Here is a 23,395-nt window from a genome sequence, read left to right as displayed (position 1 = left end):
AGTTAAGTCGCTGATCAGCCATGATCTCACAGAGGGACCAAATGGCCTACTCCTGTCTTTTAAGTCTAATATTCTGCTAATTAACAGAGGGAAAAGTGAAGAGGAAAGTCAATGTGTGACTGAAACTGACATAAGAGGCGCTCCATTTAGGAACTGAGAAACAGAAGTTAAGCTGTTTATCCCCTCAAACCTGCTCTGCCAGAACACTGGCATTAGTACTGGGACAAGAGGGTTCCAGTTGAAAGGATAAACAGGACTGTAGAATGAACTTTAAAATCAATAAGTGGGGGAGGTTTAGACTAGAAATGATGGTAAAACCAGTAATGGGTGAGAAGAAGTGAGAGCAACAGTCAAAAGTACAAAAATGATCCAGTTCAGGTTGGAGAATTATGCAGGCTGTTTATTCAGTGAGTCCCCCTGTTCTTTAACCAAGCAGTGCATGTGTAATAAATAACCACAGCTAGCTTTATCACTAAACAGCTTATACATGCAATGCAATCACATTATCTTGTGGACTCACTTTAAGAGTATTAAATCTGACATTGTGTCTGCTTGTCTTTGGACTTGTATTAGAGGTAAAGGATGTATGCTAACATCCTATGTGAAAGGCAAAATGCTCCAATTATTTTTCCCCAACATATATTACACAATTCTCTTTTGAAAGTTACGACTGAATCTGTTTCTGCCACCCATTAAAATAATGCCTTCCAGATCATAAATTGCTGCATGAAAATTCTCTGGCTTCCCCATCACCCCAGCTCTTTTGCCAATTGTTTTAAATAGGGCTAATTGACCTTGTATAGTGTAAGAGCAGGGGACTAACTGAATCACATTTTCAAATGTATGATTTTATGATTTGATTGCCCACTGATCCTACCAGTGGAAACAGTTTCACCACCTATTCTATCAAAATCAATCATTTGGAACACCTTCATTAATTCTTCCCTTAACTTTCTCTGCTCCAACTAAAATCCCTATCATTTTTTTAAATCGCTGCACAGCTTCCAAGGCCTGGAAATCTTCCTAATTCATGGTATCCAGAATTAGACAGAGTGCTCCAGCTGAGGCCAAAGGACTAACATCCTTGGTTTTGTGCTCAGAATCTGGGAGCTGTACAGCACAGAAGGGAGCCAGTTGTGCCTGTGCTGGCTCTTTGAAGGAGCTATCCAATTCAGTCCCAAATCCCAGCTTTTTCCCCTTAACCCTATAAATTAGTTCTCTTCAGTACATGTCCAATTGCCTTCCGAATGTACTTATGGAATCTGATTTCACTATTCTTGCAGGCAATGTGTTCAAGATCTTAACCTATATGAAAAACATTACAATTTCTCTCGTTCTTTAACCAATTATTTTTAACCTTTCCTCTGGTTACCAATTCACCATAGTAGGCGTGTAAGTTTGTAGTGGGCTGCTGCATTCTCCACAATCTGATTGAGTTTTTAAACCTAGTTACTTTTACTAAAACCAGCATTTAAAAATAAATACCAGTTCTTTTTAAAACAATATTCCTGTCCCATTCAGTGTCTTTTATCTGCACAAAGGAAAATGTATTTCATAAAACATTATTCTGAGCATGACTGCTACATGGAAAGGTCAAGTGTTTTTGGGTTACAGTTGATATTTGACAGGATTTATGTGGTTGGGGATGGGGTATATGCATTAACATAAGACACTCAAAAGAAAACTAAAGTCCATTTCTCAATCCAAAGGCGAACAATTTTTACAGAAAAATCCAATGCAATAGACTTATGTCAATAGAATATTTCTGATAACTGCTATCAAAATGCAAATGTCCTGCATTATAAAAACATTTTCCTCCTTATAAAAAAAGAGCATTTTCAGTCAGGGCTCAACAGAGCTATAAATGACAACAATGTAGTCTCATTATTTGATACACTTCACTCATTTTTTATTTTCTTTTTCTTTTTCTTCTTCTTCTCTGGGGCCTGAAAGTAAAGTCAAATATTAGTATCGACAACTCTATTATCATATATTATACAAAATAAAGACAGTGCTGGAAATATTCACGTCTGACAATATCTATGGAGACACAAACAAGAGGTAATATTGAGTTAAAAATAACTCATCTTCAGAACCAGTTCTGAAGGGATCATGTGGAAGCACCAAAATTCCCAGATTCTAGAATTCTCCCAAAGGATTGGAAAGTACCAAATGTTACACTGCGGTTCAGTAGAGTGACAGAAAATAGGGAACGACTGACCAGCTAGCCTGACATTAGTCGTTGGGAAAATGCTTTGATTTATTGCTAAGGATTCATCAGGCTAAATATAAAGTTCAAACAGGAAGTGGTAAAGGAAATGAGAGGCAAATAGACAGCATAAGAACAGGTTGGCAAGAGGGCATGGCTAAAATACTAAGTGAGCACTCAGCATCTGTCTTTATCAAGGTGCTGCCAAAGTCAATGAAAGAGAAAATAGCTCAAATGCTGGATTAGCTAAAAATTGATAGAGGAGGTATTAGGAAGGCTGGATGTACTTGATGTACTAGTTGGTAAGTCACCAGGACCAGCAGGATGTATTCAAGGCTGCTGGCTGAAATCAGGGGGAGAAACTGCTGAGGTATTGGCCATTATCTTCCATTTAAAATACAGGGTTGAGAATAATTTGAGAATTGCAAATGTTACAAGATGCACTGCACTAACTCACCAAGGCTCCTGAGACTTCACCTTCCAAGCCCATGACCGCTACCATCTAGAAGGACAAGGGCAGCAGATACATAGGAATAGCATCACCTGGAAGTTCCCCTCTAGGCCACTCACCATCCTGACTTGGGAATATATGCCGTTCCTTCACTGTCACTGGGTCAAAATCCTGGAATTCCCTCCCTAACAGTCCTGTAACTCTTTTGAATCAAACAATTAAACTAAATTAACAAAATCAGGGACAATGTAAAAGCAGCCCCTTATAAGGGAAACTGCAAAAACAAAGACAAAGTTCACAGGAAACTTAGGTGTACCAACACCACATGTACTGCAGTGATTCAAGGCAACACACACCACCTTTTCAAGGGCAACTAGGGATGGGCAATACATGCTGGCCTAGCCAGCGATGCCCAGACCTCATGAAGGAATAAGACAATAAAAGTTGGCCTTGCCAGCGATGTTCACATCCAATGAACAAATAAACAAATGAGGTAAAAGTAAAATACTACAGATGCTGGAAATAAAAGCAGAAAATGCTGGAAATACTCAGGTCACAAAGCTGAGACAACACCGCTAACACTTCAAGCTCTGATGAAAAGCCAATGACCTGATGCATTAGCTGTCTCTCTCCACTGATGCTGCCTGACTTGCTGAGTGTTTCAGCATCTTCTATAAAATAGGAAGGTTGTAATGGACCTATATTCTGTGGAGTTTAGATGACTGAGGCGATCTCATTGAAATATAAAATTCTGAGAACGCTTGACAGGGTAAATGCTGTGAAGTTATCCCCCTTAGGGAGAAAATTTGAATCTAGGATGCAAAGTCTCAGGATGATGAGTCAGCAATTTAGCACTGAAATGATGAGAAATTTCTCCAGACAGTAGGGAATCTTTGGAGCTCTCTACCCCAGAGTAATGTGGATGCTCGGCCATTAAGTATATTCACGGTTTTTGAACTTTTAAGGAATCAAAGGATATGGGGATCAGGCAGGAAAAAGATTGAAAATCAGACATGATCCTATTTAATGCCAAAGGCGGCTTGAGAGGCCATATCACCTACTCCTGCTCCTATTTTGTATGTTATTAAGCTAAATATCAAAGACAGAAGTTCCTATACATCTGTAAAATACAACATGCACGTAGAGAATAGGGCAAAATGTCCTTGCTCTCCAATTCTGTCTCCTCTTCAAGGTGCTAACCCCACTTGCAAAATGGCTCTACACATGTCATTACTCTTCATGTCACCATGGACTGATAGTGCCAGCATGTATTTGGGTGCAGCATACACTGGTCATCAAACAGCTATTGCATAGGCGGTGGCCATAAGGCCTGTTGAGGTTGTGCCAATTCACTGCCAGAACAATCTAGCTAATTCCAATCCCCCAACCTTTCCTCAATGATGCAATTTCACCCCCCCCACCTCCCTTTCAGGTGCTTATCCAATTCGCATTTGAAAGCCATGGTTGAATCTATCGCCACCACACTCTCAGGCAGCACATTCCAGGCCCTGACCACTCGCTGCATAAAAGAGTTCCTCATGTCACCTTTTGTTCTTCGGTCGATCATCTTAAAAGAATGTTCTATGGTTTTTGACCCTTACACCAATGGGAACAGTTTCTCTCTATCAACTGTCTAGACCCCTCATGATTTTGAACACCTCCATCAAACCTTCTTGCAACCATCTCTTCTCGAAGGAGCACGGGCCCAATCAGCTATCTTTCTCATAAATCTTTTCTACACCCCCCCTAAAGCAGTCACAACCTTCTTAAAGTGGAACCCAGAATTGGGCACAATACTCCAGTTGAGGCTGAACCAGTGTTATGTAAAGGTTCACCATATCTTCCTTCCTTCTGGACTCAAGGCCTTGGTGGCCCATTTGCCTTTTTAATCTTTTCTCTACCTGCCCTGCCACTATCAACAATTTATGCACATACATTCTTTCTGTTCCTGCATTCCCTTTAGAATGTATACCTTTTACCTTGCCTTTTCTCGCTCTTTGGAAAATGCATCACTTCACACTTCTCTGCATTAAATTTCATCTGTTACTTGTTTGCTCATTTCATCAGCCTGTTTATGCCCTCCTGAAGTTTGTCACAATGCTCTTCAGTTCACAGTTCCTCCAAGTTTTGTCTCATCTGCAAATTTTGCAATTGTGCTATATGTACACAGCTAATTAATATATATCAGGAAAAGCAGTGGTCCTAGTACAACCCTGGAAACACCACTGTATATTTTCCTCTAGTTCAAAAAAACAAACATTTACTGCTATTCTGTTTACTGTCACTCAGCCAATTTTGCATCCATGTTGCCACTGATCCTTGTATCCCATTGGCATACCAACAAAGTTGAAACTTATGGTACTTCATCAAACCAAATCAACCTCAGAAACCCTCTCTCATCTCATCATAAAACTCAAACAAGTAAGTCAAACATGATTTTCCTTTAACAAACCTGTGCTTGATTTGCTTAATTAATCCAAGTGACTGTTAATTTTGTCCTGAATTACCTTCACTCAAGGCTTTCCCACCACTGAGGTTAAACTGGCTGGCCCATAGTTGTTGGGGTTATCTTCACAACCTTTTGTGAACAAGAGTGCAACATATGCAATTCTTTAGTCCCCTGGCACCATCCCTGCATCTAATGAGGTTGGAAGATTATGGCCAGTGCCTCTGTAATTTCCACCCTTACTTTCCATCAGCATCCTCAGATCCATGCCATCCAATTCTAGTGACTTTTCAACCTTCAGTGCTTGACGTAAGATATGGACTTGGACTTAAGGGAACAGAGATGAGGGGGAATATAAGCAACAGGAGGATTAGGACACTTGACCCTTCAAGCCAAGCCTGCTCTGCTATTCAATAACACATGCCTCAAAGTTATCTTCTTGTACTATTCCCATATCCCTCCATTCCCTTAGTATTCAAAAAAAGCTATTGCTGTGTCTTGAGTATATTCAACAACTGAGCATATACAGTTACTGGGGTAAATAATTGCAAAGATTTACAACCCTTTCAGGGAAGATGTTTCTCCTAATCTCAGTCCCAGATGGTTGACTGTTTATTCTGAGATTGTGGCATAAGTTTTTGACCAGTCAAGTCAAATATCTTTCAAGCATCAACCCGCTCATGCCCCTTAAGAGTTTTTCTGTTTCAATGATATCACCTCTCATTGTTCTAAACTGTAGGGAAAATTTCATCTGCTCAATCTCTCCTCTTGGGAAAATCCCCTCATCCCAAGAATCAGTCCAGTGAACCTCTGTTGCACTCCTTCCCAATGCAAGTATGTCATCTTCAGTATTGCTGAGAAAAAAAGACATGCTATTAAAGCATTTGGTCTTGCATTCATAAGGACAGAGCAAGATGAAAAGCTTCAACAGCATGTCTCTTTTTTTCAGCAATGCTCAAGTTCTGTACTACTAAACGACTATGTCATCTTCCTCAGGCAAGATGATCAAAACTATGATAAAAACAAAAAAACTGCAGATGCTGGAAATCCAAAACAAAAACAGAATTACATGGAAAAACTCAGGAGGTCTGGCAGCATCGGCGGAGAAGAGTTGACGTTTCGAGTCTTCATGACCCTTCAACAGAACTAGGTGAATAGATACGGAAATCTTGTCGCAGAGACGAACAAAACTTCAAAACTATATATAGTACACCAGGTGTCATCTCACCAAGGACCTATACAATTGCAGCAAGACTTCTTCACTGTTGCTTAAGCACTCCTGCAATGAAGGTTAATAGCCCTTGCTTTCCTACTGTTTGCTGTCCCTTAATCAATCTCAGTCTACACTAATATATTAACCCCCAATCCCAAGAGCCCTATGTTTTGTGTAACTAAGGCGAGACAGTGTTAGTTTTACGGCTACTTGCATATTTCAATCTCATGTTCTTACCTCCTCTGTAACAAAAGAAGTTGATGGCTCCTCCTTTTCCTCCAGTTTTATAACTACCTCCTGCTTCTTTTCTTTCTTCTTTTTCTTCTTTGTGGGTGGCTCAGCCCCTTCTACAGCTTCTTTGACATAAAAAAGTATTTTAGTACGAATGCATCCAGGTCAGCACTGCTTTGTGAATTTGCAAACAATGTCCAGTCAGGAACAGAAGCATGCACATGATAGGGAGTAATTCACTGTCCCCTTGGCTGACAATAGGTAAGATCAAAAAACCAGAACCACATCACTTGGAAGCTCCAAACTTTGGAAAAGGAAGTAACTCAGCTTTAAAAAACAAAAAAAATCTATAAATCTACACTTAAATCAAAAACCAGGAAAACTGATAAGGGCAATAACTAACTGAATCGTCGGTGACTGGCAATATAAAAGCAAAATACTGCAGATATTGGAAATCTGAAATAAAAACAAAATGCTGGAAATACACAGCAGGCTTGGCAGCATTTGTGCAGAAAGAAACCAAGTTATCATTTCAGGTTGACGACCTTCCATCAAAGAGATGTAACAGTTTTAAAGCAAACACAAAGAGGGAAGAGAAGAACAAAAGAAAAAGTCAACGATGGGGTGGAAAACATGTTTAAATGGCGAAAGAGATAATGATAAGAGATAATTAGATAAACAAAACATGTGTCTAGCAAACGTGTAAATGGGAAAATGCAGAATCATTACCAACTGCCATGCAAAAAAGAAACAAAAAATAGGAGCAAAGGTTATGAATTTAAATTGTTGAACTCAATGTTGAGTCTGGGGAGGAAGTTGAGAACAAAGGGAACCCTATTGCAGTTCTAGGAGGCAGGGGGATTAGGGGCAAGATCACAAGCTAGGAAATGGAATGGACACTATAGAGGGCCCGGTCAACCTTGGTGGGTGGGGGAGATGGAGATGTTTCTTTGTGCAGAGAGAAGAGGGGCTGGTTTGGAAGGTTGCATATGTTGATGTAGAACCTTTACAGGAAGTGGGTGGGAGTAAGTGCATTCGAGGGTAGCTGTGGAATATTCATGGACAGCCAATCCCCAGAAATGGAGACCAGTAAGTTAAGGAAGGGAAGAATTGGACAATGTGAAGGTAAAAGAAGGATGAAAACTGGAAGCCAAGTTGATAAAACTTTCCAGTTCAAGGGGTGAGCTGGAAACTGCATCAATAGTCATCAGCGTACCAGAAAAAGAGATGAGGGAAGGCACCTGAGCAGGACCAAAACAAAGAATGCTCCATATATCCTCAAGGGTAGGTATATGAGTTCCCATAGCAACACTTTCATTTGAAGAAAGCGAGTGGAATCAAAGGAAATGGTGTTCAATGTAGAACAAGTTCAGCCAGTTGGAGGAAGACGGTGGCAGATGGGGCATTGTGTAACGTACCAGAAAACAAGCAGCACTCCCACAACTTTGAACCCAGCAAGTCAGTGTTCAGCAGAATTGGGGAAAAAGTGCCAAAAATTATCAGTGAAGTTGTTTCATAACTTCTGCCAGTTTAAGAGGTGAATGCTGTTCCATAGTTAGAGATCCAGAGGAAAAATTGCCTTGTACACCTATAGCCAAGAAGTTATGTAGTCAGATAGCTTGATCCAAACCGAGCTTGAACAAGCTGCCAGGAGGAGTAACTACCTCTGTGTGGTTAAAAACTAGTTTCCTCCCCCTGTTACCCACAGGCAAGAATGAGATTAGACAAATGCAGAAAAGGTGTACACAGCCATAAATATCAGCCCATGTTGGAATTAGTGTCAAGGCTATTCTGAGATATCCCCATTGCAGTCAGGAATCCCAAACTCCATCCTGTCCTGAACTGTACAACCAGGAAGGGTTACTTGCACCAGTACAGGAGCCAAAAAAAAACATTAAACGTCCTTGCATGGTTAAAAATCCAAAAACTTCCTGGAGACTAACCTGTCACAGGAGGCTCTAAAAGTCTGGCCTTTTTTTTGGACTTGACTTCTTTTTGCTCTTCCTCATCATCCACTTCCTCAAACTTCCTTTTCTTTGCGACAGAAGGTAGAGTCGAATCCCCAGATGGGTCATATGTTTTCACTTCACTGACCAGAAAATGTAAATTAGAACAATACAAAACATTTCCTTTTTCCCCCCTCACCACCTCTCCTCCCTGACCACCCCACCCCAAAACAGTTTTTCTCCTGGAGGCAATGATTATTGCTGGAGTACATTAGAACAGCACTGGTAACCCAAGTACCTCATCCACGTTCTTAATCAAGCACGAGCCAAGACAGGTGGCATCAGAGCAGTGTCCAATGTTTTTTATTCATGGGATGTGGGCATTGCTGGCTAGGCCAGCATTTATTGCCCATCACTAAATACTCGAGAAAATGGTGGTGAGCAGCCTTCTTGAACCTCTGCAGTCCATATGGCGTAGGTACACCCATAGTGCTATTAGGGAGTTCCAGAATTTTGACCCACCAACAGTGAAGGAATGGCAATGTATTTCCAAGTCAGGGTGGTCAGCAGCTTGGAGGGGAGCTTCCAGATGGTGGTGTTCCCACATTTTAAGGCCCTTGTCCTTCTAGAGGTAGCGGTCGTGAGTTTGAAAGGTGCTGTCTAAAGGGGCTTGGTGAGTTCCTGCAGTGCATCTTGTACATGTACACACTACTACCACTGTGCTCGATGGTGGAGGGAGTGCATGTTTGTGGATGGGGTGCGAATCAAACAGGCTGCTTTGTCCTGGATGATGTCAAGCTACTCGAATGTTGCTGGGGCTGGACTCATCCAGGCAAGTGGACAGTATTCCAACACACACCTGACTTGTGCCTTGTAGATGGAGCATAGGCTTTGGGGAGTAAGGTGGTGAGCTACTTGCTGAAGAATTCCTAGCCTGTGATCTCCTCTTGTAGCCACAGTATTTATATGGCTAGTCCGGTTCAGTTTCTGGTTCAGGATGTTGATAGTGGGCGATTCAGCAATGGTAGTGCCATTGATTGTCAAGGGGTGATGGTTGGTTTCTCTCTTGTTGGAGATGGTCATTGCCTAGCAATTGTGTGGCACGAATGTTACTTGCCACTTGTCAGCCCAAATCTGGATATTGGCCAGGTCTTAAGTGCATTTGGACATGGACTGCTTCAGTATCTGAGTCTTCGTGAATGGTGAACATTGTGCAATCATCAGCAAACATTGCCAGTTTTGATCTTATGATGGAAGGAAAGTCATTGATGAAGCAGCTGAAGATGGGCCGAGGACACTACCCTGAGGAACTCCTGCAGTGATGTGCTGTCCTGGAATTGAGATGATTGACCTTCAACAACCACAATCATCTTCCTTTCTGCTAGATATAACTCCAACCAGCAGGCAGTCTTCCCCCATTCCCACTGGCTCGTTTTGCTCGAGCTCCTTACTGCCACACTTGGTTAAATGCTGCCTTGATGTCACGGGCAGTCACTCTCACTTCACCTCTGGAGTTCAGTTGTTTTGTCCATGTTTGAGGTCAGAAACTTAGTGGCCCAGGCGGAACCCAAACTGAGCACCTGTGAGCAGGTTATTGGTAAGCAAGTGCTGCTTGACAACACTGTTGATGACCCCTTCCATCACTACTGATGATCGAGTGCAGACTGATGGGGCGTTAATTGGCCGGATTGGATTTGTCCTGCTTTTTATATACAGGACAAACCTAGGCAATTTTTCACATTGCCAGATAGATGCCAGTGTTGTAACTCTACTGGAACAGCTTGGCTAAGGGCATGGCAAGTTCTGGAGCACAACTCTTCAGTACTGTTGTCAGGGACCACAGCTTTTGCAGTATTCAATACCTTCAGCTGTTTCTTGATATCACGTGGAGTGAATCAAGTTACTAAAAAACCAGTGTCCGAGTTGCTGGGGATCTCGGGAGGAGGCCAAGATGGATCATCCACTCAGTGCATCTAGCTGAAGACTGTTGCGAATCTTTTACAGTGATGTGCTCGGCTCCCCCATCATCCAGGATGGGAATATTTGTGGAGCCTCCTCCTCCAGTGAGTTGTTTAATTGTCCACCATTATTCATGACAGGATGTTGCAGGACTGCAGAGCTTGGATCTGATCCATTGGCTGTGGAATGGCTTAGCTCTGTCTATCACTTGCTGCTTATGCTATTTGGTATGTAAGTAGCCCTGCGTTGTAGCTTCACCAGGTTGATACCTCATTTTTAGGTATGCCTAGTGCTGCTCCTGGAATGCCCTCCTTGCACTCTTCATTGAACCAGGGTTGATCCCCTGGCTTGGTGATGATGGTAGAGTGGGGGGATATGCTGGGCCATGGGGTTACAGATTGTGGTCGAGTACAATACTGGTGCTGCCAATGGCCCACAGCGCCTCAGGGTTGCTTTGCCTTGAGTTGCTAGATCTGTTCGAAACCATTTAGCACAGTGGTAGCGCCACACAACACGATGCAGGGTAACAATCTGAAGGCAGGATCTGAAGACAGGTCTTTGTCTCAAGGATTGTGCGGTGTTAACTCCTACCGATACTGTCATGAACAGATGCATCTGTGGCAAGCAGATTGGCGAGGATGAGGTCAAATGTGTCTTTGCCTCTTGTTGGTTCCCTCACCACCTGCCGCAGTCCCAGTCTAGCAGCTATGTCCTTTAGGATTTGGCCAGCTCGGTCAGTAGTGGTCCTACCAAGCCACTCTTAGTGATGGACATTGAGGTTCCCCACCCAAAGTAGATTCTGCGCCCTTGCCACCCTCAGCGCTTCCTCCAAATGGTGTTCAACATGGAGCAGTACTGATTCATCAGCTACGGTGGGGGGTTATGCGGTAATGAGGAGGAAGTTTCCTAGCCATGTTTGACCTGATGCCATGAGACCTCATGGGGTCTGGAGTCGATATTGTGGACTCCCACAGTAACTCTCTCCTAACTGTATATCACTCTGCCACCAACCCTGCTGGGTCTGTCCTGCCAGTGGTACAGCGTATACCCAGGAACAGTGATGATGGCACCTGGGACATTGCCCGTAAGGTATGTTTCCACGAGCGTGACTATGTATTGCTTGACTAGTCTGCAAGACAGACATTGCTCATTCAGTGTCCATACACATTTTACAAGTGACTGGGACACCAAGATCAATTGCAGGCCCAACTCCTAAACTGGCTACAATTAGTTAACTCAGCAGGCAAGGATATTGTTTTGGGCAGTCTGATCTGGATGGCTGGGTAACAAAACAAAAGATGCCTTCTATTCCTGAAACCACTGAGGAAGCTTTCAAACACTTCTCTACAACAGAAATGTGTCACAAGTGCAACATTTCCACAAAAAAAGTGAATACCAGAAGCAAATTAAATATAAATTACTTCCAAATCATAACTGAAGTGGATAGTCAGGCATCATCAAGGCTACCCAAAAAGGGCACACAAGACCAAAAACTTGCTTTTCTACTCTCCAACCCCCAGAAAGTGCAAGCCTCCAACCTGGATCCTTCCCCAGCAATATGAACAGGAACATACCACATGTAAGAAATTAAGATTATTTGGGACACATACCTCTTATGCTGATATTTGTCAGACTGTGCCCGAGCCTTTCCTGTACCACTTATCCTTCTCATCTACAAGACAAAAACCAAAGCAGCACTGAGGCACAAAGCAACAGTTTAGGTACAGTGCTGCCAACACACAGACAGGTTTAAGACAGTCATGGGGATCTCAGACCAGGTGCTTTTGACCAAATATCGGTCAAGGGCCCGAGTGGGACATTCCAAGAGTTCACTTACCCCTTTTTCTTCCAAGTGTCGTATTCGGATCTCCAGTTTGGCTCTGTTCTCCACACCCATTTCTGCATTTGTATCCTCACCAAGAGCATCATACCGGATTGCTAAAGATGCCTTGGCCGCCAACATCCTGGAGATCTGTTGGGCAGAGAGATAAGTCCCGGCTCAGAATTTGAGAGAACTTTTATGCTGTAACTGCTAGTTTTCTACAGAAAATTTTCCTCACTTCCTGATGGCCAATTTCACTGCAGAGCTTAGATCTGATCCGTTGTGGAATCACTTAGATCTGTCTATCGCATGCTACTTTTGCTTTTTGGCACACTAGTAGTGATGAGTTGTAGCTTCACCAGATCAACACCTCATTTTTAGGTACACCTTGTGTTGCTCCTGGCATGCCCTTCTGCACTAATCATTGAACCAGGGTGATCCCCTGGCTTGGTGGTAATGGTAGAGTGGAGGATATGCCAAGCAATGAGGTTACAGATTGTGGTTGAGTACAATTCTGCTGCTGTTGAGAGCCCACCGCCTCATGGATGCCCAGTCTGGAGTTGTTAGATCTGTTCAATTTCTCTGCCATCTTCCTTGCAGACCTTATACATCTGAGGCACCATGGACTTGGCTCTAGCTGCAGTCCCCAGATGAACCTCAAATCAGCATTCAGAACTGAATACTGGTTTGTGTGTGGGATGCACTCAGGGGACTCATGTGCTACCTGCCTGGTGATCACCCATTTCCTCTCTCCCTGCATACTCTTAACCACGACTAGATCTATAAATGTGCTATCCACAAAGCTCTCAACCTCCCAAACCCAGAGTTCAAGCCGCAGGTCGTGTAGAAAATGTGAAAACTGTTCTAGTAGAATAACGAGAGAATGCTTGAGGTTCGGACAGTGTAGAGGAAGCTTTATTCGTATCTGTCAGACGAATATTTGATGCTGACACTGGACCTGAAAAAAGGAGCATTCCATTTTCCAGCAGTAAAACCCTTACCTTGAACAAACATTTACAAGAAAAACGACAGTTCGGTGACTTACCTTGCCCTTGTTCTTTGGAGCGGTCTGTCCAACCAGTGACGCATGGTAAATAAGACCATATTTTGGAGTGTCTCTTCTTGTCTTCAATGCTCTAAACAGTGCTTTTTCTGCACCAAGGATCTGCACAGTGGATGCAGGATGCTTTGCTAGATTCAACAAAGAACCTATGGAAAGGAAAGTCAGAGAAATAACAGCACAGAATGAGGCTATTTTGTGCATCAAATCCAAACTAGTTCTCAGTAGCGCAACCAAGTCTGTCCCATTCCCCCATTCTATCCCCATAGCCCTAAAAGTTTAGTTCTCTCAAGAGCCCATCCAACTTCCTTTTGAAATCATCGACAATCTCCACTTCCTTCACCCTCAGAGGCAGTGTTCCAGATCATTATTACTCGCTGTGCAATAAAAGTTTTTCTCACATCCTCCCTCCTTCTCTTGCCCAAAACCTTAAACCTGCAGCCCCTCATGCTTGCACCATCAGTTAATGGGAACAGTTAGTCATCTACCTTTTCTAAACCTGTCATGATGTTATACACTTCTATAAAATCTCCCCTCAAACTCCCCTGCTCCAAGGACATCAGACCAACTTTCTCCAACCTAACCTTTGAGCTAAAATCCCTCATTCCTGGAGCCATTCTGGTAAATCTCCTCCATACCCTCTCAAGGAGCCTCACATCCTTCCTAAGGTGTTGTGACCAGAACTGGACACGTACTCGAGTTGCGGCCTAACCAGAGCTTTATAAAGGTTCAGCCTAATTTCCCTGCATTTGTGCTTAAACCTCTATTTATGAGCCCAAGATTCCATATACTTTGCTAACCAATCTCACAATATGCCCTGCCACCTGTAAAGGTTTATGCACATGAACTCCCAAGTTCCTCTGTTCTTGTGCACTCTTTATGTCTACATTGCCTCTTCCTATCCCTTCTGTGAAAATACATCACCTCCCCCTTTTCTGCATTTAAAAAGTTATAAACTGGTTCTATAATCACTAAATTCTTTCTCCAACACACCCCACTGATTTTCTGCAGATTTATCCATGAACTGATTTGCCCAGTTTATTGTTGAGTCTTCATCTCATCCCATTCAAGACACCCATAAATCTCGAATCTTAGTAGCTGTTGCATGTTTCGCCCTTTTAAACACTATATGGAACTCATTCATATTATGATCACTGTTAGCTAAATGCTGTCGGCTGTTAACTGAACCTGGTTCATTATTAAATCTAATATGGCATGCCTCCTTGTTGGTTCTTAGAACATAGAACACTACAGCACAGAAAACAGGCCATTCAGCCCTTCTCATCTGTGCCGAAATATTGTTCCGCTAGTCCCATTGACCTGCACCTAGTCCATAACCCTCCAGACCTCTCCCATCCATGTATCTATTTTATTCTTAAAACTTAAGAGTGAGCCCACATTTACCACGTCAGATGGTAGCTCCTTCCACACTCTCACCACTCTCTGAGTGAAGCAGTTCCCCCTAAACCTTTCCCCTTAAAGCCATGTAAAAAACACGACCTACCACGCACAAAGCCATGCTGACTATCCCTAATCAGCCCTTGACTGTCCAAATAATTATACAACCGATCTCTAAGAACACCTTCCAATAATTTACCTACCACTGATGTCAGGCTCACTGGCCTGTAATTACCTGGTTTACTTTTGGAGCCTTTTTTAAACAACGGAACAACATGAGCTACCCTCCAATCCTCCGGCACCTCACCCATGGCTAAGGACATTTTAAATATTTCTGTCAGGGCCCCTGCAATTTCTAGTCTCCCTCAAGGTCTGAGGGAATATCATGTCAAGCCTGGGGGATTTATCTACCTTTATTCGCTGTAAGGCAGCAAGCACCTCCTCCTCTTTAATCTCTATATGTTCCATGACACTACTGCTTATAAGTGCTTCCTACTGCTTCCTTCCTTATACACCATGCCAGTTTCCTGAGTAAATACTGATGCAAAAAAAACTGTTTAAGATCTCCCCCATCTTGTGAGGCTCCAAACATAGACGACCACTCTGATCTTCAAGGGGACCAATTGTGTCCCTTAGTATCCTTTTACTCTTAATATACTTATAGAAATCCTTCGGGTTTACCTTCACACTATCTGCCAAAGCAACCTCATGTCTTCTTTTTGCCTTCCCGATTTCCTTTTTTAGTATTTTCTTACATTTTCTATATTCTAAAAGTGCCTCATTTGCTCCTTGTTGCCTATACCTGCTATACACCTCTCTCTTCTTCTTAACTAGATCGCCAATTTCCCTTGAAAACCAAGGTTCCCTATGCCTGTCAACATTGCCTTTAATCCTGACAGGAACATGCAAACTCTGCATTCTCAAAATTTCGCCTTTGAATGCCTTCCACTTACTGAACACATCCTTGCCAGAAAACAACTTATCCCAATCCACTCTTCCTAGATCCTTTCTCATTTCCACAAAATTTCTCCAATTTAGAATCTCAACTCGAGGACCAGACCTATCCTTATCCATAATTAGCTTAAAACTAATGACATGTTCGCCTACACATATTTCTGTCACCTGAACAGTCTGGTTCCCTAATAGGAGATCAAGTATTGCATCCTCTCTCGTTGGTACCTCTATATATTGATTTAGAAAACTTTCCTGAACACATTTGACAAACTCCAAGCCATCCAGCCTTTTTACAGTATGGGAGTCCCAGTCAATATGTGGAAAGTTAAAATCTCCTACTATCACAACTTTCTGTTTTTTACATCAGTCTGCTATCTCGCGACAGATTTGCTCCTCCAATTCTCTCTGACTATTGGGACATATTGTTGCAGAAAACCAACCCAGACACACTTAAGCAACTCACTATTTTGATATGTGCTAGTTTACTTTTCTGACATGTGCTAGTTTGCTTATCCCAATCTATGAAAGTTAAAACTCCCCCAATAAAACCACTTTGCCTTTGCTACATGCTTCTCTAATCTCACCATTTATACAAACTACTACTTCACAGTTGCAACCAGGGGCCTCTACAGCACTCCAGCTAATCTTAATTCCTTCTCTACTTCTTAATTCTACCCATAACGTCTCCACTGCCTGCTTACCTCGTTATACCCTCTCATCATTGAAGTGATCTTGTCCATCATTAAAGCTCTTCCTACCTTTCTACCATTTTCACTATCTTTCCTGTGGACCTTATAACCTGGTATATTTAGTGCCTATTCATGACTTTATTCCAGCTATAAGTCATTAACAGTTACCAAGTCATGCCCTCAAAGTGAAGGCATGCCTGCAATTCAGTTTCTTCCATATATTGTTTGTATAAAGCACTCTTATTTGGACCAGATGCCATAACCTGTCCTTCTGCCCGAATGTTTAACTCTCACATTTCCCATTTCTCTCTCCCGGTTTAATGACTTTAAAATCTTTTAGTTTCTTTTCCTTGCAGTGTCTGAAGCACAATTTCTAATTGTTAGTCCACTCTCTTCCCATTTGTTTATTTTGAAACTGTAATCTGTACTACCTTTTCCATCTGAGCCCTACATCCCCACCAACTTACTAGTTTAAAGTCCTTGTAATTGCTGTATTTATCCTTTTCATCAGGAACCAGGTCCCAGCATAGTTCAGATGGAGCCTGTATAAATGGTACAGTTCCTTCCTGCCCTAATACTTTTGCCAATGTCCCATGAAATGCAACCCATCTTTCCCACTCTATTCCTCCAGCCACAAGTTCATCTCCCGAATCTGCTTCTCTCTATACCAATTCTCATGTAACTCGGATAATAATCCAGAGACTATAATTCAAAGGTCCTGTCCTTTAGTTAAGCCCCTAGTACCTGGTACTCTCCAAAAAGGACTTCTTACCTATAATTTCCATGTGGTTGGTCCCAAAATGGTCACAATGACTGGATCTTGCTCCTCCTCCCTCTCTAATACCCTTTCAAGCTAGTTTGAGATGTCTCTTACCGTGGCAAGCAGGTAGGCAAAAGCAAACCATGCAGGACTCAACCGTGCTTACTAAGAAAGCTATCTATGCCAAGCCCCCACCCCTCTCCCCCAACCCCAATAATTGAACCCCTACAACTAACATATCTGGCTACCCCTCCTCCCCCTTCAAGGTGCCATGGTCCACATTCTGGTTGTCCTTCCCACAATCTGTATCCTTATTCTCACAAATAGCAAATACATTGTACCTGCTGGATATTATCAGTTTCTGTGCTTCCTTGTTTTTTTTAAATGGCATCTGGTTCTCCTTACTCTGGATACCAGTGGATGCACCAATGCCATTCTGAACTTTATACCTCTGAATTTACTTTAGAAATGACTTCGCAAATTAGAGTAGCATTTCCAGTATTTTAGGCATCGAGTATAGCAGTGATGCTCAATTACTAGACAGTGCAAGACACATACGTTCTCAGATAAAATTTATACAAGTTATACAAAAGTACTCACCAGCATGTGCTATCAGTCTGGCTCCAACCAGCTCTCCAACCATCACAGTCAAGTTGGGAGCAATGGCCATCATTCTGTTTTTCAGGTAGTCATAGAGCTGGGTGCGGTATTCTGAGATCTGAACTACCTTGAAGGGACAGGAAGAATGGAACTCGTCATATCTTGCAGAATTTCACAGTGACTTATGTTCTAATACATAGCAGCACAAATGCATGACCTTCCAAAACATAGTTGAAATGAATGAAGACATCAGCAACAATGTTGCACAATGGATTTGCAATGGATAAAAATGACAGTGCAGTAGAGGCAATCTTTTAAGGTTAGAGCAGAGTAGGAGCTTCACTCAGAAATTAAGATTGCCATACTGCGAAGACATTTAACCAGGAAGCGGTAAGGAAAAATTGTAATTTCTTTAACATCTATAGAATCTGTCATCATTTTAAGAAAGTTTGAAAAAGGACTTGAGTTTGCATCAATTGTAAAGAGATGAATTGCCATTTTCATGAAATAGTGGTCCGTATGACCTTGAGACCCTTCACCTGAAAGCAATACCAACAGGAAGAAATTTAGACCAGAAACCATGCAGCTGGCAGACACACAGGAGAGTCAGTAGACAATGAAGAGCTGTAGGCAGAAGATGATCATCAGACACAAAGAGAAAGCAGACAGAGTCAGAAAGAGCAGCACAGAATTCTCTATGAAAAGTTCCCTATGAAAAGGTTGGTTTTCCATTTGGCAATAAGAAAAATAGAATTCCAGAAGCTCTTGGGGCAGCAATGTACAAGCAAGCTAAAAGGGACTAAATCCGAAAAAGTGAATAGCTCAGCATGTGATTAGAGCAGAGAGTTTGTATCAGAGGGCGAGATCAAGAGCCAGGTATTGCTGCCTGGTTGGCTGGAAAAAAATCTGGAAAGCAACACCACCAGGACTGATGCGACCCCAATGTGTCACCACCAGGATTGATGCGACCTCAAGGTGTGAGGGTTTGTAGACATGTGCCTTGTCGGTGTTAACTATTTATGGAGACCTTGGATGGAAGACAGCTTCCGGTGAGCACGACTCAAGGGCTGAATCGATTGAGTGGGAAAGTGAGATCCTATGTACCTAAGACCCGAGTTGAAAAGGCAGATTTTACACGGTGCCACGTTTATACAGTGAATTACGTGAATGCTTGTGGTTGCATAAGCTGTATCTTTGTTGCATCAACCGTTTAAAGTGAAAGTTACCCTTGCATTTGAAGTATCATCTGCCTGCTAATTCAAGTTTAATTTGCATTGATTCTGATTCGTATTCAACTAAAAGCTACTATCAGTGGAATCTTGTTGGCAATTTCTTCTTTTAGGGGAGGGGGGTTCATTCATTTTATTTGGTTATTTTTGTTTACACTTTTTCTATAGGGATTGTAACAATACCAAAAATGGGAGTGGTTGATGCTGATGATGTATTTTCAGCATGCAAAATGTTTCATCCCCACCCCATCTTGAAGTGTGAAACCAACCAGCAAAATCTTAACAGCCACTATGCAACTGTCACTGGAGATCCAATAGGGAACTGTTCCGAAGCTAAGAAGTAATTCAACATCCTTCACTGGACAACTTTATGGCAGGAGACGACTGCATTACAAAAGGTATACAAATCCTGAGTTTGGCCAGGGGCCAACATATGCACAAACAGTGCAGCCTCAAGTAAATATACCAGCTTGAAACCAAGGCAGGGCTGCCTGCAACTTAAAAGGAAAATGCAGTTACAATACTTCAAAAAACACATTTTATTGTTTAATAAAAGAAAAATTATTTTCAAAGAGTTGCAGGACACATGAAGTCAGGTATCGCACAGTAAAGGGAAGCCCTGGAGTTGACTAACACTTAAGCTCAGGAAATATTAGCTAGGGTTCTTACACCAGACTGGCATCTGGTAAATCATGCTGGACAGTGCACGGGTTCAGACACGAAGAACTTGTTTACAAGATCAGCATAAAGTGGCCAATCATTTAGGACTGAGATGAGGAGAAACTTCTTCACTCAAAGGGCTGTGAATCTTTGGAATTCACTTGCTCAGAGGGCTGTGGATGCTCCATTGTTGAATATATTTAAAGCTATAACTGCCAAACGGAGATAAGACAGATTCTTGGCCTCTCAGGAAATCAAAAGATATAGGGGGCAGGCGGAAAAGTGAAATTAAGGTCAAAAATCAGCCATAACCATACTGAATAACAGAACAGATTTAAGAGGCCATATGGTCAACTGCTACTATTTATGTTTGATGCCTCCGAGGGGTAAATAGCCTGCAAACATTTGCTGTTTAATTTCACAAATGGAAAACTGGTCACTCAGACTCAGATCCCGTGACTGAAACTAGCACAGTAAAGATTCAACAACTTCAGTAGTTATGAAGAAAAAAGTGGAAAAAGGCAATAGTTTAACATTACTTTTCAAACAACCATGATATTACAATAGACTTACTCCAGAAATAGCTTGATACCTGCAGAAAGCCATTTTGTACAACATGCTTATCTGCGTGGAAGTAGTATTACTGCACCTGACAAGAGTGTACCTGTGAGGATGACCAAGCAATCCAGCACTGACAGCCTCAGATGAGGTACTGACTGAAAACTCTTCAGCATTTAATCAGCAAGAGTGACAAAACCATCATCATCATCGCTGTCAGTGCTGGAACAGGTTCTGATCACCTCCCTGCAAGGAAGAAAACACATTTTAAAAATAGATTATGTATCACATGGGATAAATAATCACAGCACTTAACAGAAGCTAGGCAACCTGTCATGAACTGATGTTGCCCATTGGGAGATTCCTTCATGTTAAATGAGTTTGGCCAATCTCAACCCAGTTGCAGATCACAAAGTAGCCCCATCAGTTGACTCTAAATAAAGTTTTCTATTCCTCAAAGCTAAAAGTGCTCTTGCTTCAAAAGGAAATTCAACAAAATAACATCGCTAAAGTATACTACACAAAACAAGCAGCAACACCAACCTGATCACAAAGGTGTATAATGTGCTCAATGTCTTCCTCAGATACCTCTGTTCCCATGGATATTTCAGCTGCAACCTTCACTGCACTTTCCACTTCTTCAGGTAAAATGTCTGAAAGATCTGTTGTGGCAGTGTTTGTTCTGTCTCCTGTTGAGTGATAAAAACAAGGACTGAAAATCAACTAATTTTATACAAGCAGGCTACAATAAATTGCAACAGCTGTTAGTTCACTTGGAGGGTTGTGAATCTTTGGAATTCTCTTCCCATTCTCTTCCCAGAGGGTTGTGGATGTTCAGTTGTTGACTATATTCAAGACAGATCAATAATTTTTTGGGATCTAAGGGAATTAAGAGAGAAAAGTAGAGTTGAAGCTGAAGATCAGCCATCATCTTATCGAAGGGCAGCACAGGCTCAAGGTGCCATGTGTCCTACTCCCGCTCCCATTTCTTATGTTACGTAAATGAAATGGCAAATTAACAGGGTCAATTCACGTTCATGCCAAGTTTGCTGAGGTGGAAGTCAGGGCAATCAAGCGTTCTGCCTCCGCTGCAAAGAGCACATGTGCATACTTCAGCAAAGATATACTTGGGTATACTGTCTATCATGGCTAAACAGGACACTATCTCTAGCAATAATACTGTCACACTGATGCCAAAACACAAAAAATAATTGCATGGAATTAGTACCAATGGCATGCTACCTATATAAATAACTTAGGAAACCAAGATGCTTTTCTCTCAGTAGTTTAAAATAAATTTTATAATTTAGCGCCTATTTACTATTTGCAAATCAGCATTTTGTAAAGCAGTTAAGTGGGGCAGGTCATCCCATGTAATGTAAAAAGCAGGATTGAGCTGCAGGATATGGGGATCGAATCTTGAATAATTCCTGATTGCAGTCAAACGATCAAGGAAGAGAATGGCACTTCAACAAGGGTTTAATGAGTAGATTAGTTGCTTTTCCTTTTGACAGGAAATAAGAAACAAACCATTATAAAAAGAGGTAGACTATTTTTCTCTTTGTCCCTGTTTCATTATTCAATAAGATCATGGATGATTTTATATGTTTCAATTAAACCTTCTTGCACTATCCCCAAATCCTCTTAGTGTCTAAAAGCCTATCTATCTGTTTTGAATATACTCTACGACTGAATGCCCACTGATCTCTGAGGTTCAAAATTACAAAGATTCACACCCTTCTCATCTCAATCCTAAAGATCTGTTCCCTTATTCTGCGATTGCAAACACTGATTCTAGTCTCCCCAGGCAGGGGAAACATCTTCCCAGCATCTACCCTATCATGTCCTTAAGAATCGGACCTAAAATGTTAACTTTCTCTCTCGTCAGATGCTACCAAACAGGTCAAGAGTATTTGTCGGCTTTTAGTTCACCAAACAGGTCAAGAGTATTTGTCGGCTTTTAGTTCTATTAATTTCTTCAGCACTATTTCATTAACAATACTACTCTAAGTTCCACATTCTTACAAACCCTTGATTCCCCATGATTTCCAGAAAGGTTTTTGTGTTTTACTGTGAAACTAGATGCTGTGTGGTTTAGTCTGTCATTTCATTATTCCCCACTATAGTTTCTCCTGTCTTTCACAAACATCTGTATTTTACAATGTCATTCTATTCTCTATCAAATTCCAAATTTTCCTATCCTCATGCTTGCTTTTCTAACATTATAAGCCACTTTGTTTAATCTAGATGAGGGGTGAGGTCCTGCAGGCAGATTTTAGAGAGCTAGGGAAAAAAAACTAGCAAGCAGAACCTCAAAAGGTGGTAATCTCTGGATTACTCCCAGTGCCACAACTAGAGAGCATAGAAATAGGATGATAGAGTAGATAGAAAACTTGGCAGCAGAGATGTTACAATAGGAAGGGCTTAAGATTCCTGGGACATTGGGACCTGGATAAGGCAGAAAGGTTACACCTGAATGGAGACAGGACCAATGTTCTTGCGGCTTGGGCAACGGGTGCTGTTGGAGGCAGGGGGTGGTTGCGCAGACATGCGTGAGGGGACTGGGGAATGAGGTAACACACTTAAGAATGCGCAGAAGGCAGACCCAATAATGAGGTGTCAACCTGGTGAAGCTACAACACAGGGCATCTAGCTAAGAGCTTAGCAATCCCACAATCAATGGGTCAGATCTAAGGTATGTAGTCCTGCCATATTGAGTCGTGAATGGCGGTGCACAATTAAACAACTCACTGCAAGAAGAAGCTCCACTAATATCCCCATCCTCAATGATGCGGGAGCCCAGCACATCAGTGCAAAAGACAAAGCATCTGCAACAATTTTCAGCCAAAAGTGCAGAGTGGATGATCCATCTTGGCCTCCACTTGAGGCTCACTGTTTCACAAATGCCAGTCTTCAGCCAATTCGATTCACTCCACGTGATATCAATAAACAGCTGAAGGCACTGGATACTGCAACGGCTATGGGCCCTGACAAAATTCATGCAATAGTACTGAAGACTTGTGCTCCATAATAAGCTGTACCCTGAGCCACAAGCAACATTAGCATCTACCCAGCAATGCGGAAAATTACCCAAGTATATACTGTACATAAAAAAGCAGGACAAATCCAATCCAGCCAATTACCAGTCTACTCTTGATAACAGCGAAGTGATGGATGGGGTCATCGACAGTGCTATCAAACGGCACTTAC

General features: G+C 42.0%; 1 protein-coding gene and 1 non-coding gene across 4 annotated transcripts in view; both read right to left on the bottom strand.

The window, feature by feature from the left end:
• Positions 1-382: 382 nt before the first annotated feature.
• The window catches only part of nop58 (NOP58 ribonucleoprotein homolog (yeast)), a 36,825-nt gene continuing 13,812 nt past the window's right edge, over positions 383-23,395 (bottom strand). The window contains exons 8-15 of one of the 3 annotated variants that reach the window (XM_041200487.1): positions 20,729-20,874; positions 17,739-17,865; positions 13,323-13,486; positions 12,293-12,427; positions 12,066-12,127; positions 8,494-8,639; positions 6,557-6,675; positions 383-1,946 (exon numbers count right to left, since the gene is read on the bottom strand). In XM_041200487.1, the coding sequence (XP_041056421.1) occupies positions 1,899-1,946; positions 6,557-6,675; positions 8,494-8,639; positions 12,066-12,127; positions 12,293-12,427; positions 13,323-13,486; positions 17,739-17,865; positions 20,729-20,874 (947 nt within the window). In that variant the 3' untranslated portion in view covers positions 383-1,898. The remainder of the gene's footprint in view (positions 1,947-6,556; positions 6,676-8,493; positions 8,640-12,065; positions 12,128-12,292; positions 12,428-13,322; positions 13,487-17,738; positions 17,866-20,728; positions 20,875-23,395) is intronic. The other 2 variants (XM_041200488.1, XR_005944545.1) reach the window with 2 other exon arrangements.
• Positions 20,320-20,404, bottom strand: LOC121285364. Its single transcript, XR_005944655.1, has one exon. It is a non-coding gene; the product is annotated as a small nucleolar RNA SNORD11B (small nucleolar RNA).

Source organism: Carcharodon carcharias, chromosome 12 (genome assembly GCF_017639515.1).
Source record: "Carcharodon carcharias isolate sCarCar2 chromosome 12, sCarCar2.pri, whole genome shotgun sequence".
Taxonomy (NCBI): Eukaryota; Metazoa; Chordata; class Chondrichthyes; order Lamniformes; family Lamnidae; genus Carcharodon; species Carcharodon carcharias.
Note: the sequence above shows the minus strand (reverse complement) of the source record. Positions and strands in the feature narration are given on the sequence as shown.